Here is a 15,750-nt window from a genome sequence, read left to right as displayed (position 1 = left end):
ATTTCAAATATTTGTCTCTATCAAAATTCGATCGTCATTAAATTTTTTAAAATTTTGAAAATCCGCGAAATTTTTTGTAAAAATCCGCGAATTATTTTTGTTTAGTTTTACGATGTACACAAAGAGAACATGTTTACAATTAATTTAGAAGATGGGCGCGAAGCGCCCTCTAAGGCTAGAAAGAAGGGCGCGAAGCGCCTTGAATTTCTAGTATATATATATTTAGCTAAAAAGTTTCTCTGATTATTGCTTTATTTTATAGATAATATTTAAATTAAATAATAATGATAAAAAAAATTCAGGGGATTCTCTATGAGAGCTGTGTAGATTTTTGTCAACAGAAAGCAACACAATCAAGAAACAACAGCATAGGATAGTTCAGATATATGTTCAAACATTTATTTGTATATTTTTAATTTAAAAAATTAGGTCACTTTACACTCACTAACAGCTGATGACGTTAAACAGAAGTCCTTCTAAATATTTTGCCAACATTTGAGGAGTTTGTCAGACTGACAATTTTAATTATTTTTAAAATAAACAATTTTAATTTTAAAATATTTGACAATTACAAGCTTTTAATATAAAATCAAAATATTTTCTGAAATCTAAAGGTCTAGTTACATAACAAGTCATGTCTCCTAATAAATCCTATTAATCAGCTAGAGCTAGTTGTACACTGTAAAGTACAAATACAGACTATATAAGGCGGGTACAGTAAGCCCAATGAAATGTGTATGATACGTTACATAGATTAATCTCCGAAGAAGGGATAATTTATTTTGCGTACTGTACCGGTTTACCGTACTGTACCGGTCTACCGTACTGTACCGGTCTACCGTACTGTACCGGTCTACTGTACTGTACCGGTCTACCGTACTGTACTGGTCTACCGTACTGTACCGGTCTGCCGTACTGTACCGGTCTACCGTCTATAGTCTGTTTGCATAATTACGAGATAAAAACTAAAGAATTTTTAATATAGAGATAAATGCTTGATCTCCTTTTTCTATTAATCTGTATATTAATTTAATATTACAGTAATATCAAGGAAATTGTTTCAAATGTAACCAATCAAAGTGTCGATTGTAGAAACCGAACAGCCAATCAGAGGCCTAGAAATTTTGCGCGCAATCAATGGGAGAACCCTAATTGGTTGGAACAGGGATATCCAAAGAGACGGTTAAGAAGAAAATCAAAAGTGTCCACAGTGGATACAGAGATTAGTAATCGGTATTAATGGTATCCTATTCTAAAGTTTTCATCTCTGTACAATATGCCTGTGAGAAAGTCGGTCTGAGATGGAATTTAAAGAATTTGAGCCGTGGTTTAAATCTGCCAAAACCCGGTTTAAATTAAGCGCCGGCTTAAGTCTTGAAACATTTGATACAATTTTAAGTGGAACCAACCATACTTAAGCCGCGGCTTAAATTTAAACCGCCGCTCAAATTCTTTAAATTCGGCCACGGGAGTAATAAACCGTAGTCTTCACTTTATATCTCATATTGCACATAAACCACTTGTCAATATATATCTGGTGTTCAGAGTTTACGAATGTGCTGAGTTCCAGTGAGTTTAACGACAGCGATCTATCCCTTCTCTCCTGGTTACAATCTATCCCTCCAGATACATTCTCGTGCCCATTCGAACAGGAACACCAGAAAAAAATCAAATTCCTTCTTTTTTACAGAGGTTTCAAAATTTAAGTGCCACAAGTGATTAATCTTTGATTTAGATCTTCCGCTGTGGACCAGTCAATGATAAATGACATATGTTTTTATTGCCAGTCCCTAGAGTGATAACCAGAACACTCTGAAATAAAAAGACAACTTTTAGAATCAAGTTATGGCTTTAAAAAGTTCAAGTAACACGAAACACAGCAATTGTGCAATGCAAATAGACCCATTTTACTATATTTGTGATTTAATTTGTGGCTAGTAAAACAATGTGCTTTGTAACAAAAAATACCCTTAAATATTCCTTTAATGTCTTCTTCCCATTCCATTGTTTGCTGGTTATCACTGTATAATGAAAAAAAGAAAAAAAAACCTACACTTCTCCACTGTACACTACAGATGCATTGTTTTATATTAATTGATCAAAGAAGTTAAAACTTGCTCCAAGTCTAACAATTCTATCTTCCACATTTGGACGAATTCAACTATTCATTGTAAATATCAAAGGTCTATCAAATCAGTTTGAAATATCAAAGGTCTACCAAATCATTTTGAAATATCAAAGATCTACCAAATCATTTAGAAATATAAAAAGGTCTACCAAATCATTTTGAAATATCAAAGGTCTACCAAACATTTTGAAATATCAAAGATCTACCAAATCAGTTTGCGAAGATATAAGGATACTAGTCCCATCCAACTTTTGCTGCCAAATAAGCGATTTTTTATATTCGTAATTTAGAGTGTACTCCTCGAGACACGAATAATACTAACTTAATTTTAGTTTCTAATCCTTCCTTATTCATCAATTCTTATGCAACGAGATATTTAAGTTGAAGAATAGCAACTCAAAATATTTATTTAAAGATATTATAAAAGTACAATATTAAGTGAAGGAATAATGGTTTTAATAATAAAAAAGATATTGACCTCATCAATGCATTATTAGTGAATATTCATATAAAAATTTAGTCTTAATGTGAAAAAATAGACAGCATATAGCTTGTAAATTTATTATGATATCATATTGATTTATAATTCTTCTAAATAATTCCTTGAAATTTGAAACCTTCATGATTTTTTTCTGGAAAGAATTTGTTGTCTATTTGTTTGTGTTTATCTTTTTTAATTGTAAAATTGAAATCATTCATAAATCCTTTTTATCATTTTAGTTTTCAATATCTAATCAGGCTTCTTAAACACATTACAGCAAAGTTTAACATTCCAATATCATGGAAAAGCGATTTGACAAAAAATATCCAGTAAAAGTAATTTTAGAAAAACTGCTACAGACAAATTACTGAATTATTGGCATGCAGCGATTCAGTCAGATATTCATAAATGCATCAGTGACGCAAAGTATTTGCTTTTGATTCTACAACTATAATTAATTATACTTTTTATGGCTTTAGACATGTACATTTAAGAACTCTTAAGCACTTGTTTTGGCTTTATTTTTCAGGAAATAATTAGCAAAAGTTTCATCAATATTTGCATGAGAGCTTGTATCTTTTGTATCACTGTGCTCATTTTTCGGTGAAGACAGGGGTATATGTTTTTCAGAATTACCCCCCCCCCTCGGGCATCAAAAGGCAACTTTTTTTCTTTCTTTTTGATTTTAACCCGAACATTCACTTGTTTTCCTCAATTCAGCAAATAAAACCCTAAAGAGAGTATATTTAACTTCTTGGGAGAAAAACTGATTTTCAAAAAGGGGGGGGAGGGGTTAAAAAAATGATATACTCATTATCCAAATAAAATAACAATCACTTTGATATTAAACTTTCCTCTATTTTTAAACAAAGTTTTCTGGAATTTATAGAAAAGTTTGAACGTAGATATAGAACGTTTGCAGAAATCTCACTTTTCCCCTCCCCCATCTCCCCCATACTCTCCACAAATTTGTTTAATTTAAATTTAAGTCTTTTTGTAACTTTTCTTGAAATCAAGTTCTGAAAAGGAAAGGAATTGAGGCTTTGTCACAACCTCAACTGTTCAATTAAATTATTGCATCCTGATGATGTAAACCTTTGATATTTCAAAATTAGATTGATTGATCTGAAAGAATAATTTGAAATGTTTAAGGTCTACAACATTGGGTTTCAAAGATTAAGGGATGAACGAATTGGTGACAAGGAATCAATTCCTTCGTTTAATCTAACTTCAGTCTTTATTGTAACTTTTCTTTAAGTCAAGTTCTGACAACAAATTTTCTAAATCTCAAAGACATCATCGAAATCTTGGTTGTTGAAAATAAAAATTTAAAAAAAAAAACTACTTTTTAGAGACATCATGGACCGAACATATTCTAGTTACTCCCATTCGATCAAATATGTTTCCACACTCAGCTATGCCACCAGCCAAACTAAAATCTCAAGGTTATTAATATTTCATGCAGGGCGCGCAGGTTTATAAAATAAATCTTTAAAAAAGGTGAACTTATTTTTTTTTCACGATCTGATAATTTATAGGTCAAAAAGTTAAGTCATTAAACTTAAAACCCTTTCATTCCGTTTAATTGTTTTTAATAAATATAATTTTAGATGTGATGACCAAAAGTCTGTCTCTTATGCTTGGAAAGCAGGTGAGAATTTTTTTCATTTAAATTTTTACAAGATAAATGGATTGTAAGCGTAATATCCAAAGAGAATAGAATATATATTAGAGGGGAATTTAGACAATCTCTCGGTATGAATTTTGTCAGTCCCTTTCAGCCTGAAAGGGAGTTCAAAGTGTACAAATCATGTAAATGTTCACAAATTATATGCAGTAGAGTACATTAATACAGTATGTTCCCGAGACTATCCATTTCAATTTCGAATTTTTTAAAACTGTTAAATATACTTTATAAAATGAATTAGGTGAATAAAAAACATCAATTGATTTATAGTTATAACGGAAAATTATCGTTTGTAAAGTGAAAGGCATAGAGTCTATGTAAAATGATCATTGGTCAATTATGAAACCAGCCTATTTCATAATTTGGTTTTCTTTCAATATTAAGTTTAGATTTTCTTTAAAATGATGTTCCAGGGCCCAAAAGGTTATATAGCGCAAATATGTGAAGTACACCTGCAGTATGGAAACAGTGCAACAAAATGGCCGTTTTACACTTTTTTCTAGTAAATTCCTCTCTAATATATATTCTATTCTCTTTGGTAATATCAAATAACCTTCCATTTATAGAGTGCTGAGTGGTGTGTCCGATTTACAACGTTACCCTTTAAACTTTTGTTCGATCAAGGAGTTCGTAGATATTCTTTTTTATACAGCGAAGTGCAAAAAACCGGCGACCGCGCTAGTGTACACTAGCACGGAGTGTACAGTGTACACTGTAACCTCGAGCCTCCGTGCACTGCACTCAATCTTCAGCTAAACCAATGAGGGTATCTCCCACATTGTTGTCCGGAAAAAGGTTTTAAGGATACCGTTGTGAATCGGACATGCCTCTCTATAAACGAAATTACAAAATCCATGATTTGAGCCATTTGTCACAAACTCTGATGTTGCCAAGAGATTTAGGGGCCAGAAAATTTAAGTTTGTGGCAAAGACTCAGAATATGAGAAGGAACAACGACGACAACTGCAACACGGAAAGCCGTAGTACATTTGAATTTCCGAGCCGGGTCAACCTTTCCGGTCCTAGTAATTGTACTTTACCTAGCTTTGTGGACAGGACTAGCTGATGCAACAAGGTTGACGTGGTCCGACTTTATGCTTTATATAGATTCAATTTACTTTTACTAAAGGGGCAGTGGATGCGTGGCAATTAGACTTGATCTCTTGTTAATAAAGTTGTTTAAATAAGTTTATTTTTCAATGGTTTTATTTTCAGGAGCCTAAAGGAGGTGTTCATGATATGACAAGAAGTTTAGCAAGTTTTCATCTTACAGGTATTATTTTTAGATTTATATTTATATTTATAACTAGCTGAATGGCCCGGCGTTACCTGTGGAAAAAAATAAAAAAAAATATTTTTATCTGAAAAAATTTCAGCCAATTTGGTGCAGCCGTTTGGCCAGCTATAGCTAACATATAAATATATATATATGAACGAAGAGTTTTATTATATAGATTTATATTTTATTTCCCAAAATAAATTCTACTAACATAATATTCAGAGAATTGAATATGGATGTTTTTTTCGTTACTTTTAACTGTCACCTTTAAAGGTAGTGTAACCCTAGTTTCAAGGGATCCTCATACATGCAAAGATGTAACCCTTTTATTGTAATAGGATTTTGTTATTGAATTTGAATGATTTCGAACTACTCTTAAGATCACATTTATTCTTCTTTAATTCTTATTTTTTCTTAATTTTCTTAATCATGAGTTCAACTGAAAAAAAAACCAATATTTACGAAATTATCATATATACATATTTTTTTTAAGGATAATCTATATTCAATATATATTTTTATAATGATTTCATATAAATACTTACTCGATTGTCATCTATTAAGAAAAGAAATCAAAGCTTCTGAATAAAGAATCAAACATTTTATATATAAAGAAAGTAGTATGAAACGTGTATCTTATGTCAGTGTACTGCAAATTACTGGAGAACTGCACAGATAGCTTCGTTGAGTGTTAGGGGAATGCCTGATTTACAATGGTATCCTTGAAACCTTAAACTGAGCCTATAGGACAAAGAACAGAACAAACTGGAGTGTACGCTAGCGTACAGTGTAAATTACTCACCATGCTCAGTTGACGTTACATATATTATGATTCTAATGCATTCCAAATGTCTAACTCGGTTTTTCTTTAAATTCAAATGTTAATGTTCATTTTCTGAGACTTGCAAACAAAGCGTTCAACAGTTACAAGCGTTTCTATGGATTTATACGTCTGTCATTCTTGAACGGTCAAAGGTGTAATGGTTACTGTTGTGAATTTGACACGCAATTCACAAATAGAGGATCACTTGAAATTACGCCGTAAGTCCCTACCAATAGAGGATCACTTGAAGTTACGCCGTAAGTCCCTACCAATAAAATTTTGTGACTTTTTGACGAAAACTTAGCAAAACGGGATGGTATTTATCATCTCTAAAGATATCGAAGATTTCGAATATGGTTAAACATTCTGTAAATTATTTTAGGGAAAAAATTGATGGACACGTCGGTAGATCAGCTGTTTAAAGAACGAGATCTAACAATTACACCAACTACCATACTAGAAGAACCATCAACAGGTATGTATGGTTATTTTAAATGTATAGTTATTTTAAATGTATAGTTATTTTTAAAATGTATAGTTATTTTAAATATTAGGTACTTTCCCATAGGCATTTTACCAAGCGGTACTTTAAGCCAAGGGTACCAAAGTGACAAATATTCAAGTCTGTCCTTGCCCCAGCGATCGGTCTCTAGTTTGTTCTGGTTGCAGCGCTCGGACCCTTCCATCATCCTAGTCGCAGCGTTCCCCCCCCCCATTGCAGCCTGCGGCGCCTCAGACGGCCTAACTTGACCTTTGGGAAGTTGTCACTTGGGAACTTGACACTTGGGAAGTCTGAGAGAACTTATTAATCTCCGAAGCGTCCCTCAAGTTTCAGAAAAAAACTAATCAAAAGAGAAAAACAAATTGAAATTTTGTTATGGTTAAATTTTTAAGAAATGTTCAAATCAGGATAATCTTTTTTTCATGGCGGATCCAGAGTCAGGATCCTAAATTTTTGAAAAACTATTCTCCAACAAAAGATTAGGATTTTTTCGAATAAAAATATTATGAAGAGCTTGAGGGGGTATTTGTCAGTTGATAAACCCCCTCTCCCCATAAAAAAAATTGGAAAAATATCTCTGAAGATTACATGTTAAGTTTTTTGTTGTACATATACTGTCAAAAAAGTTTGTATTGAAAGTTTAGATAATTGAATTAATTTTTTTTGAGTAAAATGCGCAGTATTAAAGGATTTTAAACACGAAAAAACGAAAGCTGGAAAATGACTTTACTTCGTCATAAATGCTTCGTCATATTCGTCATATGATTTATTTGTAGTCCTCTGCCGTGTCGGTTTTGAACATTTAAAATTTGAGAAATTAAGAATTAATCGCAACGACTAGTTGGATTAAGATCGTTTTTTGTTTCTTCTATTCATCTGAAAAGTATAAACCCCATTTTTTTTTAATATTATTTTTCGACAAAACTTTGAAGATTTTTATTACGTGACCTATTCGTAATTTTAATTGGAATTTTATTTTTCTGGCTGTTTACGGCACAATGCTTGCATTTTCAATTAGAATTTATTTTTTCTTACGATTATAATCATAATGAAAAATAAGCAATTTAAGTTTATAAATTCTTATTATTTCGTTAATTTTATTTTTTTGTCGGAAATAATATATGATGTTTTTCTTAAAAGAACGTCAGATAATATCCAGTATGTTTGCAGAATTAAATATACTTTTAAGCGACAAACACACATAAATTTTTCTATTTCAATCGGCTCAATTAATGTTTAAAGGGACTGTAGATGTAATTTTCACCGTCTTCTCTTTTCTATACATTGGAAAAGGTCAATTCACAATGGGATCACTTAAAAGCTTTGTCATTATTTGGTCTACGAGACAAAAAGAAAATTGTCAAAATGAAACGATTTCTATGCTAGATTGATTAGATTAGATAAAGGTTGTAGTGTTTGTAAATCGGTTAATTGCATTTGACCCTAGGTTGTTTGACCTTATGTCTGTGAATCACGATTTAAGTGGACGGGTACTTTAATATGACTTCGAATTTTCTTTAAAAGCAAGCCCCACTTATTGGTTCTGTTTTAGTATCTGAAGGCGAGGTGAAAGAACCTCCCCTGGAGGAACCAAGTGACGGATCGAAGGGAAATACTGAACTGCTAACCCCTGAACTAAGCACTGCTCTCAGTATGGGAAAACCAAAGTTTGTAAAGGTTGGAATAATCTATTTATTAAAAAAAATGACATTTTTTTCCGTTTTCTAAAAAATACATTGTCATTTTATTTCGCTAATTGAAGTGAATATTGAAATATTAATAAACAATATCCCAGTGAAATTCATGATCAAAGTAGAATCGAAAATTTTGATTTTTTATATTGTATTTTTATTGTCGGTTTCACAGTTAACACTTAACAGTTTTAAGTTTTTAAAATTACTACTTAGCACTCCAGCACTCCCCAGTTCCCAGTCTCCACTAAAAAAACCATTGCATGTTAAATTTTTTTCTTCTAATATTATTAAAATAGGGATTTGAGTCAATATTAAGATTAAGTTGAGAGTAGCAACAAGAAATTTTTTGGAATCATTGGGCGGGGTCAATGTATTAATTTCCAAAAATGTACACCAAACTGATTGCTCCCTCCCTAGGTTGTAACCCTGGAGGATGTGCAGGCTGTACGGTGTGCTGAGTTCCATCCTGAGGGTCTAGTCTACGCAGTCGGATCTAATTCTAAAACCTTGCGGATTTGTGAATATCCGGATATATCAAGGCAACGCAGATTAACCAATATATCAGTGCTTAGGATCCGGATCCGATGGATCAACGATATTTTGGCATCTGGATCAGGATCCAAGGGGTTAAAATAACAACTAAAAACTGCAAAAAAAAACTTTTTTACTCTCAAACTCCAAATCTGAACTGTTGAAATTTTTAAAATTTCCTGATCTCTACATGGTTCATAAAGTTTAAGCATAAAAATAAGCGAAAAAAACATAAAATAAGTAATTGGACAATTCTGCTTTGTTTTAAAAAAAATCATTAAATCTTTAAGAATTGTTCATGATCCATTTTTTCCAGTGTCAATCCAGGATCGGACCCGGTTCTGCATCGAAATTAAAAAAATCCTGCATATAAACAAATTGTTTTTTTTTCAAACCATGTAGGGAAAGGATGAACAAGTAAAGTTCATTTCAATTAAAGATTAAAAGTTCATTCTCCCTTGACATGGCAATGAGAAGAGAAAAAAGCATAAAAATTAAGATAAGAAAAAAGGATTGGTATTCACGTTTGTACTGTTTAACAAGTTTTTCACATTTTTTAAAGAGTGCACCTGGATATTCTGTTATATATATAGTTTTAATGGATGAGAGCAAAGTTTGAAATGTCAGGGTGTTCATCTCAAGACAGTCTTGCGGGCTGATAAAATCTAGACAAAGGGCAGGACAACGATTTGGAAACAAAACTGCTATTGTGTTTTTTCTTGTTGAATACGAAGTACCTGATAGTTCTTCATATTTTTTATTATTAAAATACAAATTACTTAAAGTTATGAAAACAATTTTAACTAAAATTCTGTTAATTTTAGTTTAAAATCTGGCGTACTATTTACTTTCAAACATAACTTTTTCTGGAGCACTATTTATTAGACTGCAAGAAAAAAGTTTTACTTGTCTTACTACTTGGTGGCTTAAAATCAAATCTGTATGAGTTAAGGGGTCGCAAAGTCATTCCAGTGCCGCAAAATTTTTTTTTTGATTAATTAGATATTGATGTGGTTAGAAAATGAAAGATAAGATTAAAAATATATTTGCACGTGTAGTAAAATTATGACGATTTTCAAGATTTTGAAAAATAATTGTTGTTAAATACACGATTTAAGGATATAAGACCATTATTACAAGAATTTTTTCACAAATTTCTATTATTAGATCAGTGCTATGTATTCTAATACATTTGAGCACATCATTTAGTGACTAGACTCTTTCGCAAAGCTAAAGTTAAAGGAGATTAGAGTTAAACTTCTTCTGGTTAATATATCAATTCTCTGGTGTGTTACTTTCAAAGAAGATTAGAGAAATAAAAACATTTTTAGAAACGTGAACGTAAATTTTAGAATAAGATATAACTTTCTTCTTTGGTGAAAAAATCACGAACTGGGGAGTATGAATGACGATCAAATTATTAAATTGAAATCACAATTCTCCTTTTCTCTGTAGTTTACGCGTACTTTAAAGAGTTGACAATACTGATGATTTTGTTCCATGGTGAACAGAAACATATCTTCATCGTTGATATAGGCCGGATAGGAAAGGATTGGATTAAGATAATGATTTTTTTGACAGCATTCATATTTTGATTGATTGAGCCTTGTTTAAAAGAGATATTTAAAAAATTGCCTTATCTCTGAAATGATTTAGCATAAAATAAGCATACCAAGAAGAAAAATAATTTTAAAAAGCTTCTTTTGTAAAAAAATGAGTTAATCTTAAAGAAATGTGAAAATGACCAATGACCGTGATCCAGATCTGAATCCATTTTTTTCAGGGTGGATCCGGATCCGCCTCCAATTTACTACTAAATATATAAAGTTTTATGTATGGTTAATCTGAGTTTGGTTTAGAATATCTGAAAACCATGAGACCCATCAGCCGACTGTACTTTTTAAGCGAACTAAACACCACAAGGAAACCGGTTTTATCAATCATGTTTACTAACCTGTATACTATGACGTATTAGGACAGCTTTGGATATTTTGTGAACAGTCGCTAAGAATCCACACCCTTCCCAGAATGTTAGGGATTATGAATGCTCAACTAAATTCGTACCGGTCCGACCCTCTTCTCGTTCTGAACTCCGTCCCATGATTGGTTATATTTTAATATTTCAATAAAAGTACGACATAAAAAAGCTTTTCCTCTTATACGCCTGGCTTTTTCTATGACTTGGATTTACATGTTTCTAGTCTGCAGTGAATTGCAAGGTTTGGTACAGTCATAATCGGAAAGGCCTGAAATTGATCTATAATTAATCAGACGACTTTACAATCTAATTTTACAAATATGATTAATAAAACGATTATAACAGAATAGTCCTGCCAATTCCAAAATGTGGTCTGTCTTTATAGTGCGTTTAAAATTGCCAGAGATATAAATGTAAAGTCGTCTGATTAATTGTCAATAAATTCCGGTTCTTTCCGGTTATGGCTGTATTTCTATTCCCGAATTGACCAGAAGAGCAAAATTGTCTACTAATGGAAATGTTTACATTAAAATTAGATCTAGAGTTGTACATACACGTAACTGTAGAATTTAGTTGATTTATTGTCATTGTTTGTCTTATATTCTTCTACGCTGCTTTATTTATCTTATTGTGGTAACAAATAATTTATTTACATATTTATTTGGACAAAACTTTAGAAACTAATTGAAACTGTGCTTTACCTGCATAATTTTTGTTTCGGTCATCCTTTCTTTTTGCAAACACTCCCTTTAATAATTTCACGTGACCATCCATACAAAGTTGGCAATGTCCGATTCACATCGGTACCCTTAAAACCTTTGTCTGATCAAGTATGATCAATATTTATTATTTAGCAAACTGATTATTTTCAGTTGTAAGTTCTCTGCTACTACAGAAGAATGTGTAGGAATTAGAATAATGAAAAACTATTTAACCCAGAAAAACGACAATATCTTCCACATTATTGATTAGATAAAGATTTTAAAGTTCCTATTGTGAATCGGCCATGTTCGTCTTTATATGGAGGAACACTTGTAATAACTTCCTTTTAAACAGAAAAAAATACAATTAATTATTTACAACCTTGGTTACCAGGGATCTATATACTGCCTGTCCTGGTCCTACAAGGGGAACCTCCTCGCCACCGGCAGCAACGACAAGACCGTCAAGCTCATGAAGTATAATAGTGAGACCAACAGCCTAGAGGGCGGGGAGAAGGATCTTACCATGCACGACGGAACGGTCCGGGACTGCTGTTTTGTTGAAGAAGGTTCTGGAGGGTCGTCTTTGCTTCTATCTGGCGGAGCTGGAGACTGCAAGGAACAGTCAGCTGTTTTTATTCACTAAATTTTTTTTGATAACAGCAATATAAGTACAATCACTGTTTCTTTTAGGGATAAAAGCTGATATTGTTGAGTTTTTAGGTTTATGTCACAGATTGTCAAACATTTACTCCTTTCCAGGCCTTAACAGGACATACAGGACACATCTTATCCCTTTACACCTGGGCAGGGGGGCCAATATTCGTCTCAGGATCTCAGGTAACCCTATTCAACTGGTCTGTGTTGGAGGGGAGAATAGTTTATTACATCTAAAACTACTTTGAAGTAGTTCTAAAGGCCGTGACTTCGTTAACGGAGAACGGTCATTTATTTAAAGGAACGATCGGGATTTCCCTTTCTTAAAATTAACAAACGCATGAAAACGCGTTTTTAGAAATATTGGAACGATCATAAATTAACAAACGTCTTATGAACGGTAATTGGTTGAAAAAAACGCCTTTGAATAGTTGACGTACTTAACATCAGCAACACATTCTAAATCATATAAAATTCAGAAGACAATAGGAATGGGTATACATTGTCAAGTTCAAAGGAAAAGAGCTCTTGTCACAAGCTCTTGTCCGTATATTTTTGCAACCCGATGTCGTAGACCTGTGATATTTAAAATTCTGAGTTCTGTTAAGTCGAAAATTCTACATTTGCTATATTTAGGATCGAACTGTTCGGTTTTGGGACCTTCGAACAAGGGGCTGTGTAAACCTGGTTCAGTTTGGAAATGAAGGAGCTGGATCACCGGTTGCGTCATGTTGTGTAGATCCATCAGGACGCCTTCTAGTGTCAGGTAAACCTTTACAAATCTCTTAAACAAATTTAAAGGGACTGTAAAGGTAAAATTAAAAGGGGTATAGGCTGAAGCCTGGACATTTTAGAAGATGATCGCGACCAAAATTAGTTCTATCCTTGTTTCGAGAATTTGATATAAAACTGTTTCAAAGTTATACCTAAAATGTTCAGGCTTCAGCCATACCCCCTTTCATTTTATCTGAAAAATCCATTTAAAGGGACTATAGAGTCAATTCAAGTGACCCTTCATATAAGGAGTGGCATGTCGGATTTACTATAGTACCCTTCAAACCTCTAAATAAATAACACACCTTAAACTAAGCTTTTGTTGTGTACTGCATGGTGACTGAATGAATAATTGGTTTTATGGATGAGCTAGCTGAAGTGCCCGGCTTTGCCTGTAAAAGAAAAAAATGGAATTGTGAAAGAAAAAAAATCGAATTTTGAAAAAAAATTGATTTTTGAAGAAAAAAAATTGCCCGTTTGGCCAGCAATAGCTAACATACATAAATACATACATACAAATATATATAAACATATATATATTATATATAGAGCGAAGAGCTTTATTATTTAGAAGAACATCTGAAGTGCCCGGCTTTGCCTGTAAAAGAAAAAAATGGAATTGTGAAAGAAAAAAAATCGAATTTTGAAAAAAAATTGATTTTTGAAGAAAAAAATTTGATTTCTGAGAAAGAAATTCGATTTTTTTAGCCTATGTTACCCCCAGGGTACCCATGAGTTCCCTAAAAAATTTTAGCCAATTTGGTCCAGCCGTTTGGCCAGCAATAGCTAACATATTTACAAATATATAAACATGAGCGAAGAGCTTTATTATTTAGAAGAACACAAACTATGAGGATGATATGATATCGGTGATTTTTCTATCTAATAAAGTGTTAAATTCTGTTAACTGATCAATTACTGAACCATAAAAACGTAGGTCGCTTAAAATCAATTTTAGCCAGACAAATTTGGATATCTCAGTAATCCTTGATGGAGGGTTCCTTGAATTTACGTAGAAGAGCCTTTTAAAAAGTAAGTTCTCTTAGAAAAGTAAAAATCTACATCTTTAACATGTACGAAATCGGCATTCTCTCTTTTTGAAGGTGTACTTTTTAACCTCTCCCATCAAAAGAAAATGATTGTTCGAACCTGTCCACCTGTAGGGCTGAGTCCTAGTTACTTTTTACTTTTAGTAAAATATATAATTTAAGAAAATAATAATAAAAGTATAAATAGAAATAAAAGAAAATGATACGATAGATCACATGTAGAGGGAAGATCATATTTCAAATGAAAAAGGATATTAGTAATTTGATGACTGAGAAGGGACATTTATTTTAGAAAAGAAGAAAAAAAATATATGAAAACTACAGGGTGTCCCACGAAACATGACAATAGGAAGACGACTTGAAAGTCGTCTTTGGTATTTGAATTTATTTGTGACATTTAGTCTTCTATCTACTGTAACATGTATGATTCTTGAAACAATTATCACATAATTCCCCTAGCCCTGGCATTTCCAAAAAGTGGTCTGCGTTTTTTGTGCTTTCAATATTACCGGAGATATAAAGAGTGGTGCAGATTTCAATTTTGTTAAATAAAAGCAAAATTGTCGAAATCTGAACGAAATTCTTCATATCTCGGGCAATATTGAAAGCACAAAAAAGGCAGACCACATTCTGGAAATGGCAGGACAAGGGAAATTTTGTGATTATTATCTCTAGAAATTTACTACTAAAATTAGATTGACAAATAAACGCAGCAAATTATATCAAAAATCAAGACGACATTCAAGTTCTGCATACTGTCATGTTTCGTGGGACACCCTGTATGAATTTCAATACAAACTAAATAAGAAGGTCAACTTGACGCAAAATTGTCGTTACGACTATGTTAACAACATCTTAGAAATTCAAAATTTCAAACTCATGTTTTTCTTTTTTTTTTGCTGGGGTCTAAACATTTTTAATGTAAAATCATTAATCTTTGATCACTGTTTTTAGGAAAAATAACGTTAATCAGAATTCGATTTTTTACAAAAAGAATTTCGACCTTTTATATTCTAAACTTTGGCAAGAAGCCAAGAACAGTCCCGTGGTTTTCCCGAGTTTTCAATAAAAAATTGAGGCAAATTGGTCAAGGGGTTCACGAGTTATGATGGGACAAACAAATAAACAGACAAACAGAGATTACAACTTTATATATATATATTATAATAATATATATAGTTACCACTAAAAAGATTTACTTTTAACTTTTGATTAAACTTTTAACAAAAACTTTTACTCTCAAATTAATAACATAAGGTCCAGCTGACTTCTATTTTGAATTTATTCATATTATAATTGAACCTACATCTAGATCTTCTATAAAATAAAACAAGACATTTGTATATATATTCCCTCTGGCCGGCCAAACGGCTTGACCGAATAGGCTTACAACATATAGGAAGCCTAGGGGTGACAAAGGCTAAACAAATTCTATTTTTTTTCCACGGGCAACGCCAGGCCCTTCA

The 15,750-nt window shown here is 32.4% G+C and overlaps 1 protein-coding gene across 1 annotated transcript in view; it reads left to right on the top strand.

Annotated features, from left to right (window-relative positions):
* The window catches only part of LOC111714305 (WD repeat-containing protein 47), a 49,419-nt gene that overhangs the window by 29,401 nt on the left and 4,268 nt on the right, over positions 1-15,750 (top strand). Inside the window, exons 10-22 of the mRNA XM_023489387.1 lie at positions 303-372; positions 1,546-1,650; positions 3,497-3,539; positions 3,957-4,054; positions 4,220-4,260; positions 5,512-5,569; positions 6,781-6,873; positions 8,453-8,577; positions 9,012-9,133; positions 10,985-11,048; positions 12,199-12,423; positions 12,528-12,644; positions 13,098-13,227. Of these exons, the coding sequence (XP_023345155.1) occupies positions 303-372; positions 1,546-1,650; positions 3,497-3,539; positions 3,957-4,054; positions 4,220-4,260; positions 5,512-5,569; positions 6,781-6,873; positions 8,453-8,577; positions 9,012-9,133; positions 10,985-11,048; positions 12,199-12,423; positions 12,528-12,644; positions 13,098-13,227 (1,291 nt within the window). The remainder of the gene's footprint in view (positions 1-302; positions 373-1,545; positions 1,651-3,496; positions 3,540-3,956; positions 4,055-4,219; positions 4,261-5,511; positions 5,570-6,780; positions 6,874-8,452; positions 8,578-9,011; positions 9,134-10,984; positions 11,049-12,198; positions 12,424-12,527; positions 12,645-13,097; positions 13,228-15,750) is intronic.

Source organism: Eurytemora carolleeae, unplaced genomic scaffold (genome assembly GCF_000591075.1).
Source record: "Eurytemora carolleeae unplaced genomic scaffold, Eaff_2.0 scaffold569, whole genome shotgun sequence".
Lineage (NCBI taxonomy): Eukaryota > Metazoa > Arthropoda > Copepoda > Calanoida > Temoridae > Eurytemora > Eurytemora carolleeae.
Note: the sequence above shows the minus strand (reverse complement) of the source record. Positions and strands in the feature narration are given on the sequence as shown.